Consider the following 26,462-nt stretch of genomic DNA (forward strand, 5'->3'; position numbering starts at 1 on the left):
GCAAGTAGATTTAGTATGCCTCATCTTGATGAGTCAGGCAAGTTCCACCGCTGTGCGTGCAAAATTAGTTATGTTTGATATCGTAAGCAAGCCATATCTACAGTACTCACGGATTGAAATAGGACAATTTAGGGCTAAGTAAGGCACATGTTTTCATTTCTACCGTCTTCAGTTTGGGTCATATCGGCGTAATTTTGACTCGAACCCATAGATCAGAGCCAACATTATCTTTAGAGACCAGATTCGTCGCGACATGACGTGGTTATCTCGAGCAATTGCGCATACCAGTCGTTATGCTAGAAAATTTGATGTGGCGTTTGAATCCGTGAGTACTGCACATGTAAAAAAAAAAAACTATAATCATGCTGAGCTTTGACTCAGTTTATGACTCAGTGGCTGTGGCAGTGTTCTGCTGGGCACGATTTTGATTCTCACCCACCATGACCACATTTCGGTGGAATAGGAATGCACAAATCCTTGTGTATTTAGGTAGCTGGAATCAAGCAGATAATGTCACCACTGTGCCTCGTGTGCTGTGTATGGGAAGACAGGATGTCAAGGCCACTGGACCATTGCCCGACAAAAATCACCCGCTTCCTAGCTTGTCAAAGTTGTGCCACAATTCAGTTTATTTCATTTCTTGCAACCTGACTGAGCCGTGCTAATGGTTATTTTGAGTGGATGGTCCCCCATAGTCTTCTTGCATAACATTTTAGTTGTTGAAAAGCTATTTGTAGTAGCTAAAAGTTCACTCTTGGTGGGATCCCTATATAGGGGCTTGTCTGTTGGAACCGTTACTGTTGATTCCAACCAAAGCGTGGCAGCACTTTAATTGGGCTTTTATGTGCTTATGTTTGCCTTGTAGTTTTCTGAACGTCACTGTGTTTCTTCAGGGACCCTTGGGAAAGGAGATGCACAGAGGTTGTCGCCATGGATGCACTTTGTTTTGCAAAGCCCCAGGAGCAGTACAGACCCAGCAACATTAGGAGGGAACTGAACAAGGTAACTCATTGCAGAATGCTTTCTGTGCTATCAAACTCTCGCTTGGGAAATAATGCAGCAGCTGGGATGTATAGGTTCCATTCATTTTGGTCATGGTTATTTCTGTTAATTATATTATTTTAGACCTTGTTCGTTCATTTTAACCCGGTTTTGAGCATTGCTAGCCTCGTTATGGCCTGTATTGAGTGCTTTGCTGTGAGCGTGATCACACCACATGAGATGCATAGATGGCGACAAACCGGGCCCCTAAAGTGCTCCGCACTTAAAAGCACTTTGTGCTGGAGGTTATGGGTTGCAGCGCAAACATGGTGGTGTGGCTGCATTTGGCGGGCGCATTGAAAAGGCGAGTGCGACTATTACATGAATAACTTTGTTTCTCTATTATTAGGCTGAAAAAAGGGGGTGCGGCCCGGCCCGGCCCATACGCAAGCACGGCTCTTACAAGAGATTGTATGGTATAATGTGTTTTGTACAGTTTTACGTTCCACATATACTTGCCGTGCCAGGGTGGATGTGGTCTGAACGGAAGACTGTGTGCAGGATGGATTATCAGATGTAACAAAGTACTATAGACGGTTTCAAGACTGCGATAGCAGCAGCACATGTTGTACCCCAAGAAACTTCCGGTTCTTCATTTCAACACCGAAGCGGAAAGCGTGTTTTTAAGTTATGTCAGAGTAAGGAAAGACCCTTTTTTCGCCTTCCGATAAAAGGAAGGCGCATAAGTTGAGGACTGACTCTTATAATTTTGGGTATAGATTAGAAGCATCTTTATTTGAAATATTTGGCTAGGCACAGGGTGATAAGTGTTGAAAATTTGCTGGCTACCCGCCAATGCTTTTGTTTCCCGCCAATGCTACGTCACTACACGAAACCGGAAGCCATCGAGGGTTTGTGTTTGTAAACAGCGAAACCTTCTATATAAAAAAATTTCTTTGTTGATGCCTCGTTTCATTGAGTCATCTGCTGCTGTAAAGAATACTGAAAATTGAAGGCCCTAGGCAAGAGCTTTCACAGCAAAGCTAATATTTGCAGCTCGAAGTGTGTACTGTAGATTTCCGTTAATTTGACTCCAGTTGATTTTTTCTGGTTAATTTCATTCCGTGAAAGTGCTCTTAAATAAGCAGTTCTCTCTTTACAGGCATATTGCGGTTTCTTCTGTCCACCGGAGATACCTCGCGCAGAGCGTTCAACCATTGCCACGGGAAACTGGGGCTGCGGTGCCTTTCGTGGGGACCCACAGTTGAAGGCACTTATTCAGCTTATGGCAGCATCCGTCGCAGGCCGGGACCTTGTTTACTTTACCTTTGGTGACAAGCAGCTGTGCCAAAGACTGCGCGCAGAGTATAATTTACTTACCAAGTGTGGCATGACTGTAGGTAAGGATATGTCTTTACTGATATGTCTTTCATATAACCAGTGTTGTCTTTTGTTTAAGGGGCACACAAAATGCAACAAAATTGGCTTTTGAAGTATTTGTGCAGTTTGAATGGCACTTGATTGATATGCTTACATCATTAATATAACTGTTAATGTAATCAAAAAGTTAATTAACTATCTTTTTTAATTAGTGCCATAATTGATGTCTGTGGTCATGTTAAGATGTCTGTAGCCACAGAAAAAGTAATATATATATATACATATATATAAATGAGAACATGGGCCTGCTGCGCTCACCTATTAAGGCTTCAAAGCTTTTGCACGAATACAGCATTGCATGTTTAGGCTCATGGCAGGCTTGCATTGTGTTGTCTGTCCAATGCAAAATGCAAATGTCAGTTTAAAGCACTTGCCTTTGAGAGCAGATGCAATGTTGTGGTTCTGTTTTCTAAGCATGGCAGTAAACTTAATGCAGTTGATAGTTTTCTTTGTAGGTATGCAAATTTGTTTTCACAGCATCACATGTGCTCTGCAAACATTGCATCAAAATTATTTTTCTTTCTCTGCTGCCAATCACCTGTAACGTTGCATAAACAAAACACTTTGGACTTGTGGAGGGCGGGGGGCATCTTTTCTGATAAAACCTTCTGTTGTAAAGCATTCCAAGAGCCCCAGAACCACTTTTTTTTTTTCTGCAAGTACAACTCGCAGCAAAAATGGAGCCTCTAGATCTTAGACAAATGTGACCCCTTCCAAGCCATGTGCACAGGTGGCTTGGAATGCTATCCAGGTTTTAGTGGGGTGCCGTGACATTCCTTAATGAAGGTGTGGAGTGTGCCTCTTAGTAAGGGGTATCTCCTTGTTAATCTTTTCCATTAAAAGATATTCTTCACAGATGTATGTAAATCCAAGCGATGAACTCGTGAAAGATGGCGAAGCTGTATAACCGAGTTCTCACACCATTCAGAAGTTGGCTGGCTGTTCTTAGTGGTTATTCATCAGCTCACTCTTTGCGCATGCTCACTGACTCGCTGGTCATACAGCCACTCCAGGGCTCCCACACTGGCTGTACTGCTGCCTGCTATTTGCTACCATACCTGTACATACTCCTAATGAACTTCCATGCCTGTTTAGTAGAACATGACATGAGGAAAAGGAAATTGCTGATTACTAGCTGAAAGAGGAAAACACGTAACGAAGCTGTTATATATTCATGTGAGGTGCATGCAAGGTGACTTTTATTTTATAACTATATTGATAATTGCATTCCAAAGCAAAAAAAAAAAAAAATAGGACTTTGATGCATGTTGCACTGCTAAGTGATATTGAGCACTACGTAGATTGAAAATTGCTGCAATCATATCTGTAACAGCTGCACTGTAAAAGTTTTTTACTGCACCTTGCATGAACAGAATACTAATTGGTAGCTGGCTAGTGCTACTGCCACATCCTCATGCCGTGGAACCCTTTGTTTCCTTTTTGACATTTTTACTAAACTGGATGCAGCGCTGCCGTGCCCCGTATTCTCCACACTGTGCCTATCATTAGCAGAGCTTTGTCGTCGGAATGATATCGGGATGGCTCATTCTCAGGGGCCGCAGTATTGCTGCAGTGATATTGTTCTCTGCCATCAGACGGCAGCACTTCCCTGCCAGTGACTAAGTTTATCTGCTTTTATTTCTTGTGCTGGAGGCCTTCACACCTGCTGAGATGCAGCCCACTGGCCGTTGTGTCTGAGTGCGGATGAATATGCCCGAGTAGTTGTAGCGAATATCTGTGGAAACTGAGCAAAAGAATGGGTCGTCTTTTTGACAAGCCCTCTGGGGTCCCCATTGCATTGCAAGGGGTATAATATTGTGCTCAAATATTCGTGACAGCTTTTGTTTGGTAAACTAACAGGTTTATTTACCATCTTGACTGTCTTGCAAGGCCCCTTAATGTGAACTCGATGGCAGTGCCATTCGCTGTGGTGTTTCAGTGAAGCTGTATTGATTCCTGCCCAGGTTGGCCGCAACATTTCATTGGGGCACAATTCAGAAAGTGCTCATGTCCTGCCACACTTTTTGGTACACACTAACGAACCTGATTTGGTCAACATTATTCTCTAGTGTCCATCACGGACACTTTCTTGTTTTGGGAATGTCAAGCTTCATAACCATTCAGTTAATTTAACAGCAGCACCAACTCTTTCATTTTATTTGTGGTGCTCGTACCCTGTACAACTGAGAAGCCATTTAATGTGCAGGGCAGTCACTTCGTAGTGAAGGACAGAAGGCTGTTAATTATGCGCATGTGCTCTGTTGGCTACAGAAGCTGCCTTGCAGTCTTTCCCTCCATGATTGTGTGTGAGTACACTTGCGTTCACCCATGGTCAGCTTGTACCTGCCATCTCTCCCAGGTTTTTCGTAAAGTTTACAAATTTCTGCTCATTCTGCAATTTTACAAATGTTGTATAAATTCAGGGTTACGAAAAAAAAATGAATTCAGCTGACACAGAGAGAAAGTTTTAAAGGCATTGAATCATGGGGGATTGTGCGGTTACAAAGAATGCTTACAAAAGAGAATTAAGATGGTACTTATACATACCAATTCAGCACACGCTACAGGTGTACTTGTTTTGAGCAAGTTCGTTCAGAAAAGTTCCAGGTGCAATAAGCTACAGCAATATCACCGAATAAGTCACCGATCTGAATGTGATGTGTCAGTTGTTGGTCTCGGCTGCACCAAGTTTGTTGCTGCTTGTGTACTTCGTCGTAAGGTAAAGCACTGTCGGTAAGCTGTGTATGTATCCTTGCATCCTACAAGTTGTCTATGATCAGGGTAAACATTATTAAAGTGTGCGCTTTCACTTCCTTTCTTGTGTGAGATTTTTATGAATTCTGACGTTCACAGGTGCAGCAGGTATGTTGCTTTATTCTTGTTCTGTATCTGATAGCTCTCCAAGATATGATTTTCTTCTTTCAGGTGGCCTTTATGAGCTTCTGGCACAGTACAGCCAACACCAATCACCACAAGCAAGACCGGGCAAATTCCAGCTTTTCGAATATCTACGCCGCAGCTGTACACCGTAGATGTGTGTGCGTGTTGCGAAACCAGGCCTGGCAGTGCATTGAGTGAAACACATGCATGCTCCTGCAGGTTCTGTCAGCCACATGGCGATTCTAGGCTTCCTAATTTTGGGCCCTTGCCCTAGCGTTCATTTTTTTTGTGCATACAAGTACGTGTGTGACCTGTAAATAAATTTTTTCACTCCAGTTTTGTTTTTCTTTCTTTAAGATGGTCTGGTCTGAAAGTGAGCTGCTTCAGCAGAGCTTGCATGCATATGCAAGTATATGTATGTGTGTTTGTGTGGCAATGCCGGTTTGGATAAAGTGGTTTTCATCACTAAAGAAACAATCTCATATAACCGACTTTTATTTTATTAATAAATAAAATGCATCCGAATGTGCTATGAAACATATGGCACACGTTTCCAGTGAATGACACTTTTTTTTTCATATCGTAACAAGTGTAGGTGATGATATCCGAAAAAAAAAAACAACGAAGTAGGGGACAGCACCGCTTTACAACATTTCTGTTTCAGTGGATGCCACTCTGCTAGTAAAGGGAGTGAAAAATGCAAAATAGTGTGCTTTAAAATGTAAAACAAATGAAAGAAAATGCAATGGTGTGAATGCGTTCTTTCCCTTTGTCACTCATAAAGGCAGCAAAGATTGAGAGCTGCCTTTCAGGACTCGCGCACATTCAGAAACAGGTTTAAAAAACTGGAAACACCAGAGTTGCTGACTTTAAAACAGTACTCTGTCTACCGAAAGTAGTCGCGCAATATTTTTCTGGCAGAGTATAGCACGTCTCCCTACACAATACCAACAATGAAGGCAGTGTTCCCATGCTCCCTGAGCTCACAAATACAATGCTTTGTGTTGGCACTGCTCAGATTTAAAAGAAAGGTCTTTTCGTTTTTAGTGTCGCGCGCACAGATCTCCGGAAGCAGTGCCCTAGGAAAGTTGGGCAAAAAACTACAGCACCTGTTATTCAGTTGCTGTCTTACTGTGAGTAAACGTGTTAAAAAAAAAGTGCTACAAATTGTGGGCCGCTTATGCAATAACCTATATGCATGCAAAAACCAAGGGTTGAACGTTCCTTCCTCCCTCTTCCCCTTCTCACTGTTCTTTTTTTTTGTATGTGTTCCTTTTTAATGACATTAAAATATATTTTACTGCTCTGTGCTATTGTCAACATCCAAACCTTCCTTCCATTTATGTATGCAATTACATCCTGCCTCAACACCACATTTTGTCAGCCTGGGGCATCCTTTCCTGCTGAAGTCATTGCTGTTTTTGCTTCAGCCTCAGTAATTGAAATTTCGTCCTACCCTTTAGTAGAGCTAGTTGGTAGGCTACTGTGCTATTAAAGTGACAATTTTAGCAGTGTGGTCACGTTTTGACAGCATTCTCTCTGGCAGCTGCACAGTGTAATTGACTGCTTTAGTAATTTTTTCATTTTGCCCGAACAGTTGTTTGGCAGAATTTTAGTGCAGCCCGAAATTCTGGCATGTTATGAGGGTCGGCTAACTGGCTAAGCGCAGAATTACATTGGAATATTACTGATGCGTCGCATTTTTTTGGCAGCGTTTCTTCGTGGCACTTTGTGTTGCCATTGACTCCCTTTAGGCACTCTGGTCATTAAAAACACACTCCTGCCTACTGACACCACAACCTTCGAATGCAGGCAGAGACAGCATGTCGTTCATACTTGGAGGGTAGAGTCACTTGAGGTATGCATTAGCTGTTCTTGTGGAACTTCAAGGGCAGTATTTATGTGGCTTAAAATATTGTGCATAAGGTGAATGGTGCTCCTTCCTTTTTTTTTTTTTTAACACAGTTTTAAGGCTTCTGCACACATTGACTTGTATCAACAAAAAAGAAAAAAGGAAGGAAAGCCCAAACTAGCTTGGAAGGCAGAGTAACAAGTTGAGTTGGCACCCTGTATTCCGTAGAACATTTTCATTGCTTATCAACTACTCGCAGTCAACACAGTTTTGGTGCAAGGAAGTTTTGGTATGGTTTGCACGACACACCGTCATTTTAAGCACAGGTCGAGAATGTGGTCGAATTTGTTGCACGTTTACCTAATGCAGAATTTCTGAGCAGACTTTTAAAATTTTACATGCACTGACACACGTTATACTTGTGCAAAGGTTTGCACAATAAGGCCATAATGCTTTCTGTTCCCCTTGCACGCTCAACAGTCTAACACTGTAACTTGTATTCGTAATGTTGCTGTCTCAGGAAAAAAAAAACTGTATGTACAAGAACCAAACTGCATCACTCTATTTACAACCACTTGAAATGCACGCTGGCAGCTGTGGAATCTCCATAAAAACACTCCTATAATTCTGAACCTTTTCTTTCCAAACTCACTCAGCACCGTCGATGAAGCATACAAAGCTGCTGCATAACCATCACACGCAATCAAAAGCATTTACAAACAGTGACTCGCATCAAAGCTCGAACAGTGCTGTTGCTCGGTGGAAGAAATGAGAATAGCTTAGATACAAATGAAGTAATCAGCAAAGTTTAGGAACAACGGTAGTAATGAAGGGAAAAGGCTGCTTGAAATGACTTGCAGTGATTGTGACTGAACCAATGTGTGTGACCACAAAGCCAGTGGGTGTACCTCACACTTGAAAGCAAGCCAAGCTGCTGCTGCTGTCTGTGTATGTATAGACTGACTAATCGGGAGGACACACTACTACATTACATAGACACAATGAACTAAATGAGATCAAGGTGTAAGAAAGAGCGCCGGCCGAGTTGTGTGAAAAGGGACCTCAAAGCCTATTGCACCATAACCCGAGGTCCCACAAGAAAGAAGGGGTCTAATCTATTGCTCATATACTGTTGCTCAGACTCTTGTTGAATATGCTTAGCATTTTTAGACTTCGGGTTGGTTTACATATCTTTGCGCATTAGCAAAAACACTTTGCAGAGCCAGTCCACACGGTCTTTGGTTATGAGAGCTTGCTGCAGTTACAATGAAGGACACATCTGTTATGAAATGTAGCTTGTAATGTAAGCATTTTAAACGGTGACCTTCTTGCGTTCAGAGCGAAAGTGTAAAAACAAAATTGAATACAGCATTGCATCGTGATGGTCAAGGCCACGCACACATGCTTACATACACCTTAACATGACACTATGCTTTCTCACAAACAGCAATCTAAAAAGCTTGTGGCATTGTGCGGCCACCGTGTGACTCTAGAAGCTTATCTTGTACCCACTTTGGCAGTAGCAGGGTCCCCCGGTGGCTTTCAAATCTATGCCTTATTTAGAGTGAAATTATCTTAATAGAGCTTACCTCTGTGGCAGCTAAAAGACGCATGTTTTTGTTTGACATATTCTGCAGTTTACTAGTCTGATCGGAAAAAGTTTGCCCTATGTAGCTTTCGAGCCAGGTACATCATGTAAGATGAGCTGTCGTAGAAGAGGCAGCATTTAAACTATACTATAGGGGTCGTGCATGCTAAAATAAACTCAAGAAAGTACAATTGTTTTGTGTTGCAAGGCACAATAGGGAACAGTTGAGGTCTCTATATCTTGCAGTTACCCGACTACGCTGTCGGGCTGAATGACTAAAGCAGTTTTTAGACCTTGGTAAGAGAAGGTAATCCCTTTACGTATATACACTGAAGTTTAGATTCAGTGGGAACTTTAGAAAGTAAGCATTCTGGCAGCGTGCCGTATGTTATATAGTCCTGTGTAGGGGTTTCTTTGGGTACCAGGCTGCCAGTTACTGGCAATTGCCAACTCTGTTGTTAAATTTTGTGACCGTTCGAGACCTTCCTGCAATGTTCGATAAGTCGGCTGCTCTGTAATGCTCTAGCACCACGAATAAGTTTTGTCCGCAGACCTACTGTTTACGTTTATTATATAGCTCAGCACATGGACTAATTTTATAGCTAATTGTTTAGCCCAGTACACAAACAAAGGAAATATCTGAATGAGGCACATCAATAGTGGTCGTGTGCTTTCCCTTGAGCAGTCCACCTAGAACGTAGCCTGTTCAGGAGTGTTTTTGGTGGCTGCTGCGAAGTTGTTCAGGGATGCGAACTTGTGAAACTGCAGAAGTGGTCCATTCAGTCCCTGTGGTCGCTATGCGGTTTACATTGCGTCAGATGGATGGCCACTGCCTAATGATAGGACTTCGTAAATGTTAAACATTTAAAATACAAGCTAGTACTTCCATTTCAAATCAAAGTATACGATTTAACATTTTGATATTTGATTTTGTCAGATGGTATACTGTTGTGGCTGAATATGTTGGGGTCACTACAATTTTGTAATGTGTTTGCCATAGAAAAGTGTCCATGTGCTCCGTATACCAGCTGCTTTGAGTGCCCACTGCAAAGTCAACCAGCACACACAATGACGGCCTGCTCATTTACTACCTGCTTAACTGAATGGACTTCCAGATGGGGCCTGGCGATGTGTCTCTAATGGGAGGTAAAAAATCTGACTTTTGCCAAACCTCTTCACTGTGCTGCATTTTCTTTTTTTTAAGCAGAAAAATTAATGTGGGAAGTTAATATTTCTTTAATATTTGTGTTTATATTGGTTTGAAATGACCACTGTGCAGTACTTGTAGCTTGTTTAATATCCACATGCTAGGTAGAGACAGCACAAACACTATTTTTCTCATCAGCTTCTTGATTTTCTTTTAAATGCAGTTCTGATGAAAGACACAACTGCACTAAGCAAACAAAATGCAGTTCTGCTTGGCGAGCAAAGGCAATGCCATGATGAAGCTACTACTACCACTACTATTTTAGTTTCATGATTTTAATGCTTCTTATTAGTCACTTTTTATGCACTGGTAATGTTCTCTTTCGTTATCTACAATATACTGCGGCATATCTTCAGGTCAGATATCTCTGTCAAAACTTCTTTCATAAGGTGTTTGGGCTTGTGCATTACAGCTCTTCATGTACTGTTCATGTAATGACTAAAATGGCATATGTTCTGATCTATTGCAGCTAGCCAGTAGTTTGTTCATTAGTCGCTTTTTTTGTAATTGTATTTGGGAAAAAGTGTGTTAACATGTTATCACCGCATGCAGGACCCCTATTTGTCTTGGCTGCCAGCGTTTAGAAAGAGTACTGTCAGTATGTGTCAACAGCATCTCTTATACCAGAGAATAAGATGCCGCCCAGCAGGCTTAGAACATAATTTGCACATACAGACTCATACTTGGCAAAATGTCCCTTCAGAGCTTCTAAAGCCATCAGCAACCAGAGAAGATGCCACCGAGAGACTATGGCAGTAGTGTATATGTGCAACAACTATAGCGAGTAGTTCAAACAGCCTCTCTCAGATGAGAGACATGCTCAGTCAGTACATTAGGCCCACATAAGTACAAAAGCCTATCAGACACTCATCACTCATAAGTTAAAAAAAAAAGGAAAATCACAACACAGCACGAGCGAGCAACATGCAGTCAGCACAAAGCTGTGCTAAAGCTAACGACTTCAAGCATTTTTTTTTGCCACATCAAGATGACGTGACCAAACATTACTGAGGTAAAGATCTAACATAATGCTTTCCCAAAATGCAAGTCACATCCCCAGCTCGTTGAGTTGCTGAATTCTCCAAAATAAATATAGTCCACGATACACCATCGCCTGCTGCTTCAGGCAACACGCATACAGAATTCATTGCATCTCAGAAGCGGGGGTATGCGTCTAAACTAATAATAAAAAAAAAGCAACTGTAGTTCACTTGTTCAGCATGTTGAAAAGATACTCTGCACAAACAAAAACACACGACAGTAATAAATGCAGGAATGGCATGATTCGAGAAGAGAAAACAAGAAAAACTGCTGAAGCACAATCCATTTTTGTCGAGAGCTGGTGTGGCCATCCCTCAAATCTGCCCGGAAACGAACTGCCACCGTTGGATGGGGGGGTAGGACAGGGGTTTGGGTATGGGGGGAGTCACGGACGTCGTCAGCGAGGCACAGCTTTTGATGACAAGGACAACAACAACGAAAAAAAAATGCAGTGTGCTGTTCAAGTTATTTCTTTGGTACTGGCATGGACAAACGCATGCTGTACTTCGCTGACAACGTTTCGCACATGATGCTCAAGTTCTTCGTCAAAAAGACTTGTCCCGGCACATGAGTCTAAGCTCCTGAACTGCCGAACTGCACGAATGGCACTGGAATGCTCCGCTTGTGGCTGTCACTGAGCTGCCAGCAATAGACTGGTCTTATTCCCCATCACTGTATCCTTGAAGCTTGCTGCCCTTTGACTGGTGCGATGGTGGCCTCTGAGTAGCAGTTGCTTGCTGTCGTGGCTGCATGGCAAAACACTTCGGTGCAGACCTCGGGGAGGCTTGCCTGTCAGAGGTGGCACCGTCACACATTCTTGGGACTGCTGAACGGCCAGCCTGCAAACATGAGGACCTTTGAGTTCGTAAATTGATTCCTATATGTCAAAAGTTTAGTGTTCAATATGCTGAGCATTATGCTCATTCTTCAGCATTTGTTCATTTGTCGCTAGAAATTCACATACCCAAGGCTCTCGAGGACATTACATAGGAGGGAAGGTAATGACAATACAAAGTGGTCATGTTCAAGGACTAAATATATTAGAAGTAATAAAAGCGCAAAGAGTTTACACGTAATGGGAACATGGCTACAAAAATATAACATAATAGAATGTCAGTACAAAATGCCATGCATTAGTTAGCACGCGCATTAGAAAGGTAGAAATTTGGAACTACAGTAAAACCTCGGTGATACGATCACGGCTCGTACGAATTTCGGGGTGATACGAATTTTTCTGTGGTCCCGGCCAAGACCCATTAGCCTACAATGTATTGGAGCACGGTTGTTGCGAACCGATTTGCACCCCGCGACGTTTGATACGAACTTACGCTATAGCGCACAGGTACGAAGACCCCAAGGGACGAAGCGGACGGTCTTCGCGAAGGAGCTTGGCCTCTATCTATCGTGCGCAAAGCGCTTCTTAAATCACTTTCGCCGCAGTGCTCTGGTGTCATGCAAAAAAAAGCGTAGTAAGATTAGGAAGGGGCAGCTGGCGGTCACGGGGCACAACACATGTGGTTCATTAATTTACACACGCGCGCATCACCGTATATTTACGAGTACAAGTATGATCGGTGACGTCTAAAAACATTACTGGCAATCTTTCAGAGCTGTTCATGACGTCGCTGTGGCCCTGAGAAACACTAAATCAAAACGTATGCCAACTTTCTTTTGTCGCATACTAATTTTCCATGTTTTCTGGTGATACGAATTTCGGATGATACGAATATTTATGGTAACCCCGCGATATTCGTATCACCGAGGTTTTACTGTAGTATTCTTTATTGAAGAAGCTAGATGTGGAAACATGGACACAAGGAAAGGGAAGATGGAAACACTGCTGTCTGTTTCCCTTGTGTCCGTGTCTGCATGCCTAACTTCATATGTGATGAAACCCTACAAACTAGCTCAATGTTCTTTCTTTCTAAGTTACAATTCTACATTTGCGAGTGCTTCAATATAATAATGAATGAATTGTGATCGCGCACATTTTCATTGTTGCTCGGCAATTTGTTCCAATGGTAATTTTCAGTGGTGAATTTTGGAGCAAGTTTGTATGTGAAAACATTGGCTGTACATTATACGCTTGGTTCAAACATGAAAAAATGAGAAAAGTAGGGGTGTGCGAATATTCGAAATTTCGAATATTTTTCGAATAGTGTTTGCTATTCGATTCGATTCGCACTGAAATTTTACTATTCGAACTATTCGAACTTCCCAAAGACAAATACAGTCAACGTGAGATTGAACGTGACCCCTTCAGATTTTATGTATGCTTCACCTCATTACATTCTTGTATTGCGGCAAAGCTGCCTTTCAAGCTCCGTTACGGTCGAACTTGGCCAAGACACAGTCAACGTCCTATTAGAAAGGCTCCCTAGATTTTCTATATGCTTCACCCCATCACACTTCCGTACTGCGGCAAAGCTGCCTTTCAAGCTCCGTCACGGTCGAACTTAGCCAAGACAGTCAACGTCCGATTAGAAGTGGTCCCTAGATTTTCAATATGCTTCACCCCATCACATTTCCGCATTGCGGCAAAGCCGCCTTTCAAGCTCCGCTACGTTCGCAAGTGTATTAACTCAAGAAAACGCTGGTTCCAACATGGAGATTAAAGATGTGGCAGAGGTGGGGGCTCAATTGATGCTGTTCTGGACCTGAAATTTGGGCAGGAATTCCGAAAAATCGGAAGCCGAAGCTTTTTAGCGTCCAAAATTTCAGATGTATATATATCGATGTCTACGAGGCAGATTTGGAACTCCGGACTTGAAGGGAGCACACCCTTGTCTGCCACATCAGTTGGGCTTCCACAGAAGTTGAAAGAGGAGAAAAGGCTGAGGAAATGGCAACCTTGCCTACCACGTGTAAAGTGTTGTTGGCAACAGTTTGGTTGCACCAAATCATGTCCATAAATACAATTCGGCCTCTACATTGCGCTTCAACCTAGTGAAAAGAAACACTTTCATGTTGCTGTCTCATAAGAATATGCTTAGGAATCCTTTCCAACTTTTTTTTCTGCAATTTCGCTTCGAAGTATTCGAAAAGTATTCTAGAAATATTCGACAAATATTCGAAAAATATTCGATTCGATTTGCACTCACACTTCAATATACGAATTCGCTTCGCACCCAAAATTTTGCTATTTGCACAGCTCTAGAGAAAAGCCAATTTGATATGGGAATGTAAAAGTGACTAATTGCTGAATAAACAAGAGTCTTGCAGGAAAAAGGCATTTGTAGCTGACTTGCTGGACTAGCAAAATGTCACTAAAGTAGCTGTTGCCTCCTCACAAAAATGCCTGCATGGTCAGGACTGCAATAAATATGTTTTTGAGCTGCATAAATTACGTTAATATTGTTGCAAGTCTGAGTTGTATGCAAAGGTTAAATGTGCATAGTTCACAATAAAATTGTGATGATGTATGAACCACCACAAAAGCAGTGCATTGCAATTATTTATGCTATAGCAGCTCGCTTAACAGTTGTCAGTAAACTTTGTTGTTAGCAGGGCCGCACCCAGGAATTTTTTCAGGGAGTATTTGTGTGTACAACAGCTCACTTTGGCAACTGGTGGTCACTGTGAAGGCATGCAAGTATTTTAGTGTCACCCGAAAAGTTAAGTGAAAAAATTTCGGGGGCTATCAGAACCCCCCAACCCCCCCTTAGTTATGGCCCTGGTTGTTAGCATACTGTGAGATGAGGCCTTTCAGTGTAAGTTGTAAACTATCATTTATTGCATTGTGGCCTTTTTTTTATCAGTCAATCCGTGGAGGGCGTGTATGCTTTAGCACCGTGTTACTGCATGAAGCTAGAAGTTTCAATGAATTGAAAAAGCTGCTTGAAATAAATGGTACCAAACTCCATTAAAAACTCAGTGGGCCAGCCCATCATTTTTAGGTGTCTTAACTGTAATCATGCAACAGTATTATCAAAATTTTTCAGTAGCAGTTACTGTTACTTGGCTTTCATATGCTAAATTGCCATTTTTTATCCACCTTTCGAAGTGGCAATTAAGAAGTGCACTTGGTGGGTGTGGGGAGTTTATGGCAAGCATACTTTATTCAGAAAAATCCCACATGTGCCTTGGCTAATCCCCCGTCATCTTGTGGGATGATATCTCTATGAATATATGGATGTTGGTAGGGCTTTTACTTAAGCTTGGGCATTAAATTAGGAGGGCAGTAAGACCTCTTTGAAACACATCAATGACTATTATATAGTACCTACCAGTGCTGGCAGCTTGACGACCTTTTGGGTACATTTAGGTGTCTGCTCAGATGTGGCCCATGGCCTTCTTTTCTTGTGAGTTTTCATGTGCCTGAAATGAATGAAAGCATGCATAGTTGAGGCAGAGCTTCTGTGTGTACAAGGCTTGGACATTAATGCAAGCACGTTTCTGACTTCGCTTACTGTCTGTCTACGACATTGTGCTTTTGACGGTTCATTTGCCCGTTTAAAAGATCACATTTTACAGTTAAGTCTTGCTACTATGGTGCACTCAGTTCATACTGAAATTTGGAGTGTAGTCTTCATGTATACTTCAATTACCAAGCAGATTTCTATGAACGTTAGGATATTGGACCAGTATACAAACCACAATGGGTGCATGTAGCCAAGTGCTAGTCGGAGTACACATAGTACACATACACAAGTTTGATGGCCTAAAAACTGTAAGCGATAAAGTTACGCTATGACAGAATGTTTTTGTCCTACATGTTACTACATGAAGCACAATTAACATTTTTCAGAGGTCTTAATGGGGAATGACTGTGACTGGCCTAACATTCTTAAGGAGCCAATTTTTGAAGAATTTGCCTCTTAAACAGATTGTGGGACGACAATCTTTTTTAGCAGAGAGACTCTTTTGCGCTCTGGCCATCTTGTCAGTTTCAGCACCTGTAAATTATTTTGAAACATAAGCAATCATGCAACAAAATCATACAAAAATATCGAGGGGTGGAAGTGCTTGTTCTGCAAAACTAGCCGTCGCAGAACAGCATGTTGTCTGGTAATAAGGCCTGACGTGCCTTTGATTATTAAGGAAGCTTTTATTGAAAAAAAAACTATTTATGCTGTTTTAATTCTCTGTTCGTATTCCAACTTGTTTGGCAACTTTTTGAGGTGCAAACAGCAATTTCAGATGCTGCTGGAAGTAATTTCAGTTTTGTACGGTGGTAATCGTGAAAATGTGACAATGTTGGCAGCGCTCAGCAAACAACAGATTCGATGCTCACTTATTCAGTGAACTGAATAAGTGAACATCGGCTCCGACTAAAAACAAAGATCACGAGACAGAAAAAACAAAAAAATACACGCCTACCTTTTGGCAGTCCGGACGACGAGGAAGCAGGTTTCCAGGAATAGCACCACCCCCATAAAAATGGCCACAAATACTATATAAGCATGACTCCCTGCCTGTAAGGCTGTGTATAAAAAAAAAAAGAGAGCTTAGTGATACTACTGCAAAATTATGCGTTATGGTGAGCATTATAACAATATCTTACATTATTAAACATGATGATGTATCATTTTCCATGTCACAAATTCACAAAATTTTACGAATACTCTGTATGTACTTTTTTTTTCTTGTTAGTAATAACCTAACACTCAATAAGTACTATTCAGAATACACCTTACAAAAATTATTTTGGCTGCAACGTTTATTTCGAGCACAAAAACACTAAGCAGCAGGAGGAGACAAAAACATTATGATCACTCTTCTTTCGGCAGGGTGCCAAAAGAATGCGAACGTTCCATTTTTTTAGTAAGACATAAGCCTTCATCAAGAATCCCACTATATAAAACACTATGTAATATTCAGGCATGGAGCATATAGTTGAGTTGAGCATAGAGTTGCCAAATTCATACTCATTGGCAAATGAGGCCATATGTTTGGGTTCGTCAGCATGTAATCGCAAAAATTCTGATGAACAGTTAATTGCTTCAAATTTGGGCCAGAAAAGTAACAGGACAGAATGCAAACATCATTCCATTTTTATTTCTTCTGTTACCTCTAGAATTTTTGTTTCAGTTATCAAAATGTCCATTCTCCTCATGTGTGTGTGTGTGTGTGTGTGTGTGTGTGTGTGTGTGTGTGTGTGTGTGTGTGTGTGTGTGTGTGTGTGTGTGTGTGTGTGTGTGTGTGTGTGTGTGTGTGTGTGTGTGTGTGTGTGTGTGTGTGTGTGTGTGTGTGTGTGTGTGTGTGTGTGTGTGTGTGTGTGTGTGTGTGTGTGTGTGTGTGTGTGCGCTTGCCTGTTCTGTTGCGAGTATTTTTGCTATTCTAGCTCGGCCTGTCACAATGAGTCTTGTAGCTTCCTAGAACTTTTAGTCAAGCTATTGGAAAGGACAGGAAGGAATGTTATAATGTTCCTAAATTTTGTAGTACACAGCTTTGATGGATTCAGCCTATTTTCTAAGACAGCAATAGAATGCATGTCTGCATTCAGCAGCATCATTTAATGCAACAACATTTCGCTTTCCTTCAGTCCATAAAATACTCAGGCCTGCTGGCTTCATATTGCTCCGTGCTTAGGTCTCACACAAGTTTAAGCCCTCTATTCGCACAATGTTCAAGTGAGTGTAACATGCAATAAGCACAAGCATGCTTAATGTGCATGACAAGTATAACTTACACGATGCTCATGGTTCAATCATTGCTTCCACATCTGTTCCTTTCCGAAGCAAACAGGGGCAAGATACAAACAAAGAAGCACAATTAGCGTAAGCAATCACAGTTGCCATGGCACGTCACATACACATATATTGTGCTGACAAACGACTTGGTACTGTACAGCTTGTAATAATGTTCCTTGCTTTCATTAGCCAATATTAAGTAAGTGAAACAGAAATGCCATGTAAACTTCCTATTGTCATGGTATACAAAAACAAAATACTGCGAAAATGGGCTGTATTAGAGAAGTAATAAAACAGCAGGGATGTGTAGGAATTTGCATTCAAAGTAACGTGTATTGTTTCTTGTTTAACAATGATGTTATGTGAAGCACGTCACTCACTAAATTTTCGAGATATAGAAAGTGGCTTGTAGAAGACAGAAACCTTGGGGCACAATGTCATATTGATAATGGAGGTTGTGTATCCATTTTATGTGTACTACATTGCTTACTAGATCCTTTCTTTATTGGACAGCATGAGTAGTACATAGGATACTAAGCAGCATGATGTAAAGAATACTCGACAAGATAAAAGTAAAGACTGGTGTAAAGAGATATGTGTCAATGACATAGCTGCAGCGTTAAATACATTCTGTTTCACTCTAATGCCAGTGCGCACAAGTGATCACTGACTGATTAGTTAGCGAAGTTCAAATTATAGTACCATGCTCACTCAAATGCACTCAATCTTGAGCCAGGACAGTTTTAGACACTGGCATGTACTAGAACCCTTGTCATCCAAGGAACTAAGTTTTGAACATGATATGACATTGCAACCCACACAGCTGTTGACTGTGCGGACGAATGCTTACAAGAACGCACAAGATCACGCATGCAATTCCTGTCGTATATGAAAATTTATAGTTACAGAAAATGATGTAAAAGTGCTGCTTGAACATGTATATGGAACATTTATTTAGTGCTGACGTTCCAGTTAATTGCATGCTGTCTATGACTGGCACTGTTGTCATAAGATTGTCAGCCTTCTAAGTGTGTGCTGCCCTACTGTGATAGTGATAACCAGCGGGGGTATGCTTTAACTTAGCACCTTTCATTGCCAGGTTTTGCTGTGTATGCACATGCCGTGCATCACATCAGTGCCAGGTTAGATTTCAGCATACTTTTTATCAGCTCTGATGTCTCAGGATGGACAAAGTAAAAAAAAAACGCGCAAAAGTATGCCTTGTAATTGCGTGCTCCTGCAGAATGATGCCTACAACTTTATCCCTGTACCCAGTTTATGCTGCATGCACAATAAAGTAACTTAGTGTGTATAAGGAACAGAACGAGAAAACAAGTGATGTTTGCAAAGCAAGACACTCAACAAAAGCGCAGACAAAACATAAAGAAAGCGACCTACATTTTGAAGCGTTTTGATTTTTCGTTGGCTCTTCTTCTCCAGCGAATCTTTTGTTGCTTGTTTTAAATAGTCTATGTACATACACCGTCTCATATATATATTTATATATATATATATGTATAAATAGTTTCCTAGAGCAGGCGACGCCTATCGGACCCAGTAGGACTGCATCATTTGGATCGTCGTATCAAATTCAGGAGGCGCTGCTGGGGAAAAGGGAAGCACAGTGAGGCACGCAGAAATGAAATGGATCACATTTGGCTACAAAAGCAAGCACTACATACTGCTACACAAAACAAACACAAAAAGACATCAACGTATGTCTACAATGCAAGCACAAAGCAGGCAAGGAAGGGAAAGCGTCTTCGGGAACAGGCTATGTAGCTGTCTGAGATATATCGTCTTTAAGTAATCGCAGACTGATGAAAGTAGTACGGAGTAAGGGTGCTCCGTCACCTGTTGGACGCTGCCAGAGGGCATGCTCCAAAGCGCCCAAAACAATCCAAAGATACGGGAAAAATAAGTTTTCGTAAACAGTATATCACATGGCATACATAGTTGTATAGTGTGTACGATCAATCACAATTGTAAGAATATCACCTCGAATGTAAACACCTCCCTTTTATCCAATCTTTTGTAACGCATGTTTTCATTACATGAAACTTCAGCTGTATATTTCCTGTTGTTCACATTACATTTTGTGTTTTCAGCACCACACAGCCAGTAACAGTAGTAGTATATATTTCATTTATCATCATTGCAATAATTAGATAAGAGAAAACAACCTAGGTACATGTTCAGTGACTAAAATGCTGCAAGAAAATAATGTGATGACCCTTGCTTATGTCTTTGTACAGTAAACGTTAGGGCACATTAGAGAGAAGAGATAAACAGGATGCCCTTTTTGCAAGTGCACCTAAGCTTTTTTTTTTTTCCATTGCCCTTTTGAAAAATGCTGCTCCAAGAGCAGTTTGGCAGCATATGTGATCAGAGGCCTCATAACTGTTGAATAATCTTATTGCTTTATTGCAGTCATAGATATGTAGCATTGTTTATGTGTCAGAGGTTGAGATACAGAGGAGCATGTGAACAACTCAAATTTTGGCGTGAGCATGCGTGAGGAAGAAAATAAGATCGCTATGGCATGCATATATACTATAGCATATACAAATGTCAGAGCAGAGCACTGCTAATAAGGCAACATAGCCATTAAATCAGAAAATAGCAAAGCACTGATCTAGGATTTAGGTCACCTGCATGAATGCTACATTCTGCTGCTTTTCTCTCTACCACGTGCCTCACTCACCTTCGGTATCTTAGTGGTTTAACAGGCAAATTGAGGTTGTTAGAATGAAAAAGAAAGCATTGACAGATGTTATCATTCTTTTTTACCTTTACAGATCCCAACAGAATGCTTACTGAATGAAAGATTGTGTGTATAAGTGATAAGAGCCTTTAAAAATGGCCATATGGAAAAGAATGCAGCCTAAAAATATATTTTTTTTCAAGCAGGAAACGAAGTTCCTGTGCTTGCATTGTTGCAGTCAAATCTGTTATTGTGTGCTCTGCTATGGGACACATCACAAACATCAATGGGTCATAATGAACGACAGTAAAGAAAGGCGTGAACTCACTTTTCAGTGACGCAGTGTCCTTGTTTTCACAACGCTGCCCGATAAATCCTTCTGCACATCTGAAAGTAAAGAGCAAGCAGGGCTTCAATAAAGGCTAAACCATGCTGTTAAATAAGGTGCATCAGCAATACAAGAAGTTACTCGTCTGGATGCTAAACTTTTTGCTCTTCTTCCCGAGATGCATAGTTATTTGTATTCACTGTAGGAGTGTCTACCAAATGATAAAACAACATAAGCACATCTTCACCACTGCAACAAAGAGTAAGTGCACATATTTTAAACAGAAATTTCGACATTGTATCCACCCTGAGTCATTCATTGGGCAAGATTGTGTGCCCATACGTGCAACACATGATTACAGCTGGTTCCTATGGAGCTCCATGACAAATTCTAAATCCACTTGGCACTGGTAACAATTTTCTTGTGTTGAAAAGCAACGTGTGAAAGTGATTTCCACATCTGCGTCAGTTATATGCAGCAGTCGGAATACAGAAAGCTGGCGGAAAAAAGAAGCTTGGTGTGCACTGCCCAAAATTTCCACTGATAGCACTAAAGATTAGCTTTTTAAAGTAAAAGCCACCAACTAGCACCAATGATGCAATTTACCAAAAACACTTGAAAGTGCCTGAAAAACTTTCCCAAAGGTTGCTCTGCTCCACTCGGCAGAGTTTAGTGCCTTTAAAACCAGAGCACTGGTACAATACCACAATCGCACATTACTGTAATTGCAGTACTGTAATTGCCCTAAGTTGCTTAAAACAGCTATAGTATAATAAGGCTGGGCACCATGCAACGTGCATCTAGAAGGTGCTTTCGAGTCTTATTATGTAATGCACCCTGTACAATTAGTGTAATGTCTCATAATTACTAAATTTCGCAAAAGCATTAAGCACACCTTTTCATTCAAAATTTCTTATGCATAGTGCACTTACGATGCTGTAAATCTACTAAATAGTGTAAACAGTTCAACACTTCATGCATGTATTGGTACAAGAATGTGAACCTCCCTTTTAGGCACAATCACCTTGATCAATATAATTCACTATTAACAATTTAGCTCACTGAATCTTTCATAGCACTGTGCTAACAAAACCTATTTCGGAATTTTTCAAGATTAGTACTTTCATGACAATTCATGAACTGAGACACCATATTCAAGTGAACATTAGTGTCTTTGTATAATTTAATTTTTTAGCTAACAATTTAAATAGGGTTGATGTGATATGGTTAAAGACTGATGCGTTTAAAGCTAACACGCCAAGGATGATGGGGTGCCTTTCACAAATATAGGTCCACCTATAGAAATGCGGGCCAGCCTGTTTGAGGCACTTTATTCCTGTGCACACAACCTCCATAGCGCATTATGTTTCCATCCGTTGACCCCATGTTCACTTTGGAATCTTAGTGGAAAGCTTTCAGTGCAATGATGATTCCAGTGCATGGTTCCTGACTGAACCACAGAAAATTCCAATTATTTTCATAAAAGGAGTGGTAATGTTAGACCACAGCTATATTAAAAATGATAAAATATTGTTCGGCACTAACGTATATAACTGCACCACCACTTCAGCTTTTAACCACACTCCTTTGTTTGTATTTACAAGCCTATAGACTGATTGAGAAAGCTATGCTCATCAAAACTGACAGCATTGTGGCATCTCTGTTATGTTTGCCTGCTTATATAGAGCATGTATATTTTAAACTATTGGTGATATCAAACTGCAGAAATGTGTGCCCAAAAAAAGGCGAAAAGACGCGGAATTCTCTATGAAACTTCGACTGTTTTGGCGCCACGCAGGCGTTTCGTGATTTGCTGATCCGACCGCTGTAGTGATCCATATATGTGCTGCGCTCGTTTGACTGCAATGTCCAAGCCTGGCAAGAGGCCCCTTAAAGGGGTCATGAACCACTTTTCCAAGTAATTATCGAACCTCAGTATCGGAGTTTATTGCCTCACGAGTCGATTGCCGCAAAAATAAAATTCTCGTATCCATCAGGAACGAGCGGAGTTACAGGGATTTGTCGCACACTTTAATTGCTTTCTCTCATTCCGAAGAGCTGTAGCGCCATCATCATCGCCTTTCATCATCATCATCAGTTTCCCGCCACCGCGCCGCGCCTCTCGCGCAGCTTATGCCTGGAGCTCGAGGCGCGAGCCAGGAAGAACGTGCTCACGCTCCTGGGGTCTAGACACTGCAGCCGCTGCCGCTCTTCTTCGACTATGGCCTTCTAATAAGGTGACGAGACAACGGCACGGCCACGTCGGCTACGGCCGTCACGTCTTCTCTCACGTCTACTCTCTCGCTGGAAGCTACACAGGGAGGGATGACACGATGGAAAGAAGTATACGTCAGCGCGCGTTATGACCTTGAGCGCGCGTGATGAAACGCGATCGCTCTCTCTCGTCTTGATTTATGTGCGCGGGTGTGGCTCATTGTGTAGTGTTAGCAGACTATGGAGCGCGGCGCCGGCACGTGGCGGCACCCCATGGCAAGAAGCATTTCATGCAGACACCACTTTTTATTTGTGTCGGTGATTGTCCAATAGCATGCTATCTGCTGTTGGACGTCAAACAGCAGGTGCCGGCAGCTCCGAAGAGAGTGAGCGCGCGCCTCTGTATGGAAAGAGGGCGCCTGAGAAAATGGCAACTTCGTGCTCCGCTTCTAAACTCTTCTTGCCCGCCACGCAATTGTGCAATATTTGGCTGAGACGTCGGCGCCATCCGCGCCGGTGAAGGCAGGAGGGTCGCGGATGCGGTGCACACCGGGACATGCCGTCGGTGCAGAAGGAGGAGTTTGCTGGGCGGCGTCTTGAGGCATGGTAGATGGCACGGCACGGGATGACCGAAGTTGTTTTAAGGGCACAGCACCCTCCACCAAATTTGTAAAGACGTTTATATTGGCGGACACTCAGCGGCGATGCACGACAGCGACAATCAAGGCGGGGGCCGACTCTCAGCACGAGCTGCGTTCTCTCCGAAAGGAGACGAAGAGGAAGGTGCTGGAGAGGACGACCCACTGCAGAGTTCCAAGGCTTCGCTACAATAGCACTGTCTTCTGTCTGCAGGATGTGTTTTCTCACCAAGCCCGAGGGGTGGTTCATGACCCTTTTAAAACGCCAAGGCTGTGAAATTGGTGCTACAAGCAAGCAGCCCGTGACGCTGTATGTCAAATGCATGCTACCCGACTCAGGGTGACGATTAAGATGTACGAAAATCAAGGTGTTCTACCAAAGAACACCTACAGCCATGACTTGCGCTACTTCCTTGAAACCCCTTTTTAGAGCGCTGATACTGCGCTCCCGAGGGGCGCAGGCGCTCGTTCGCTCAGTTCGCCCGTTATTTGCGTTCTCTCGAAAAAGAAAGAAAAAATCCACGCAAGATCTTCTTTGGGAGTTGCCTAAGTGATGCGTAAGCGTGGAGATTTATTGTAGGTTGTATTCTTCCATAGAACGTTGTTTTCGGGTGGCACCAGCACGGCGTCTTTCATGCTTACGCATTTCCTTCTCAAATGCGAAACTGCCCCAATGGGCGTGCCCTCTTGGTTGATGTCATGAGCCGGGCGGCCGTCTGACTCACGTGCGGGACTAGTTCCTTTAGTCGCGGCGGCAATCGGCCGTTAGAGTGGTTAATTCTCACCAAATCGGTAATCAATGCTAACAAATATTCAGCAGTTCGAGCAATGGTGTTTTGCGCAAAACGCGCGTGAACTTTATTAGTGCCATCGGCGTATCTAATTGCACCTTTTAATTGATGTTGGTCGGTGACAGCGAGAACGAAAATCAAGGGCAAATGTATAAGCAGTATGTATTATTACAGTTATTTGTACGGCATAGGGCGTACCACTAACTGTGGTAAGTGTGGCACCTTAGAGACAGTGGAGCACATGTATATTATTTGAATTCCCCGCGTACCGCGACGAGCGACAAATGGACATAATTTGCCACGGCCCATTAACGTTACGCAGCATATTAAGTCCAATACCAGCCCTTCAAAACAGCGTCGGGTTTTAGAGTTATCATTGAACTACCAGTCAAAAATTGGCCTAATTGGATTCACTATTACGTATAGAAAAGCCTAAACTTACCTGACATATCCCATGCAGTTGTAAATATTAGTATGAGGCTCACTTGCGCATTTCATATTTGTTGATATTTTTTCTTTTGTTTATTCTTTTCTTCCCTCTCCTCTGGAATATTTTAATCCCATTCTCCATCGCTATACAGAGTAGCATGCCAGCGGTTATATGTATGTCGTCAAAAATCTCTGTGGTTCTTATAGTCTCACTCTCAGAACTATGGCAAAGTACATATGCCCACACGTCACGCAAAGGTAGATAGACACAGCATACAACGCTATGGCAGTTCTTTAGGCTTAAAGTTACTGTGTATGGCTCCTTTAGGCCTAAAGGAGCCATATTTAGGTCGCCAGAGCAGCGCTCTGTGGCAACCATTGAGAAACACACTCACTGGCAGACGGGCTCCTTGACGGCCTCGTAGAAGATGCAAGTCCCTCCGTTGAGGCAGTAGGAGGCCAGCGGGCAGGGCCGTCCTTTCAAGGGCCATAGTGTAGAGTCTATTACGCCACGAACGACAGCAAAAGGGGCGCGTTTTTGAATCAACGTCAGTGGGCACTGGCGCTGCGCCGACAGGCTCTCTTTCTTGCTCGGTGCAGGCAAGCATCTTCGAGGCGGCAACAGGCGCACGTGCACAGGCCACGCGGGACATGCGCTCTTTACCTAATCCCTTTCCTTTTCTATGCGTAAATACAAACGTGCGCTCGCCTTGGTGGAGTGTGCCCGCGAACGCCACTGTAGCAGCTACCAGGCTTTCGAGGCTCGATTAACTAAAAAGTACTACACCTGGACTAAATGAAACGCGGGTGTTTTTAAATGGCGTTCCTATTGGAATATGACGTCGCCGTGGCTGGATACTGAACTTAGTACCTCACGCTCACTCTAAGAAAAAAAAAAGAGTATGTGTCACTCTTTTCGGTGATTCCTGATTTACCACGTATATGACTCTCCTTAAAGAGCCACGTCAGAGTCAAAGGACTCTTTGTTTTTTCTTAGAGTGCTGGAGTTTTCGAGACTGATTAACAGATTGTGTTTTATATCATAAGAGTGCACCTATAGTTTGGAAGAACCTCTGTACTCGGGTGTTTTTTTACGTAGCATCCTCCCTATCGGAATGTGGCGCCGCCACATTCCGATAGGGAGGATTCCATTTTCAATGAGCCGGCGCAGTTATGTCGCTGGAGCGGTCGTTCTATATAGCTTTCCGTTTTAACCTTGGCTTACACTGAACCTGGCATCAGTTAGCTTACCGAAGTCTGTCTGTTACGATATCCTCAGACTCGTGTACTGATGATGCTTGACGAACGGATTTGACTGCAAACTCACCTCAGCTGCGTCGCTTGGGAATGGTAATTGTACGTAATTCGTACGAATTCGCGTGGAATCGCTGTCCAGCGCCGCAAGTGCTTCCACGTTTTGAGAGAATGTATCGACGTCGACACGTGTGTGAGACGGACATTAAAGTCTAGTTACCGTGACCAACGGTGATTCTGCAGTTACGCCTTAACCGTTGCAGAAACAAACTAATATATTTATGGGGAGCACGTTCTAGGTGATTTTTTATTATATTCGACAGTCGGGTTTTATATTCAACAGAAATGAGGGGCGAATGTCAATTTAACAGAAAGGGAAATCTGACTTCCATTATCCTCCTTTTTTTTAAAGCCTAACTACATTCCCCTTATTTTATTTTTTTTCTTGGGTCATCGCGGAACGAACAGCAAAGCCTGCCCATT

At 42.4% G+C, this 26,462-nt stretch overlaps 2 protein-coding genes across 5 annotated transcripts in view; one reads left to right on the forward strand and one right to left on the reverse strand.

The window, feature by feature from the left end:
• LOC119393306 (poly(ADP-ribose) glycohydrolase) overlaps nucleotides 1-5,636 on the forward strand; it is a 50,797-nt gene extending 45,161 nt beyond the window's left edge. For both annotated transcript variants that reach the window (XM_049414881.1, XM_037660252.2), the window contains exons 16-18: nucleotides 894-1,002; nucleotides 2,144-2,381; nucleotides 5,347-5,636. In XM_049414881.1, coding sequence (XP_049270838.1) covers nucleotides 894-1,002; nucleotides 2,144-2,381; nucleotides 5,347-5,453 — 454 coding nt within the window. In that variant the 3' untranslated portion in view covers nucleotides 5,454-5,636. The remainder of the gene's footprint in view (nucleotides 1-893; nucleotides 1,003-2,143; nucleotides 2,382-5,346) is intronic.
• Nucleotides 5,637-5,785: 149 nt separating this feature from the next.
• LOC119393313 (protein vein) overlaps nucleotides 5,786-26,462 on the reverse strand; it is a 135,089-nt gene continuing 114,412 nt past the window's right edge. The window contains exons 4-10 of one of the 3 annotated variants that reach the window (XM_049414904.1): nucleotides 25,121-25,202; nucleotides 20,654-20,712; nucleotides 19,020-19,222; nucleotides 17,621-17,653; nucleotides 16,309-16,411; nucleotides 15,216-15,306; nucleotides 5,786-11,828 (exon numbers count right to left, since the gene is read on the reverse strand). In XM_049414904.1, coding sequence (XP_049270861.1) covers nucleotides 19,167-19,222; nucleotides 20,654-20,712; nucleotides 25,121-25,202 — 197 coding nt within the window. In that variant the 3' untranslated portion in view covers nucleotides 5,786-11,828; nucleotides 15,216-15,306; nucleotides 16,309-16,411; nucleotides 17,621-17,653; nucleotides 19,020-19,166. Of the gene's footprint in view, nucleotides 11,829-15,215; nucleotides 15,307-16,308; nucleotides 16,412-17,620; nucleotides 17,660-19,019; nucleotides 19,223-20,653; nucleotides 20,713-25,120; nucleotides 25,227-26,462 lie in introns of all 3 variants that reach the window. The other 2 variants (XM_037660292.1, XM_037660299.1) reach the window with 2 other exon arrangements.

The sequence above is a fragment of the Rhipicephalus sanguineus genome, chromosome 1 (assembly GCF_013339695.2).
Source record: "Rhipicephalus sanguineus isolate Rsan-2018 chromosome 1, BIME_Rsan_1.4, whole genome shotgun sequence".
In the NCBI taxonomy this organism is placed as follows: Eukaryota; Metazoa; Arthropoda; class Arachnida; order Ixodida; family Ixodidae; genus Rhipicephalus; species Rhipicephalus sanguineus.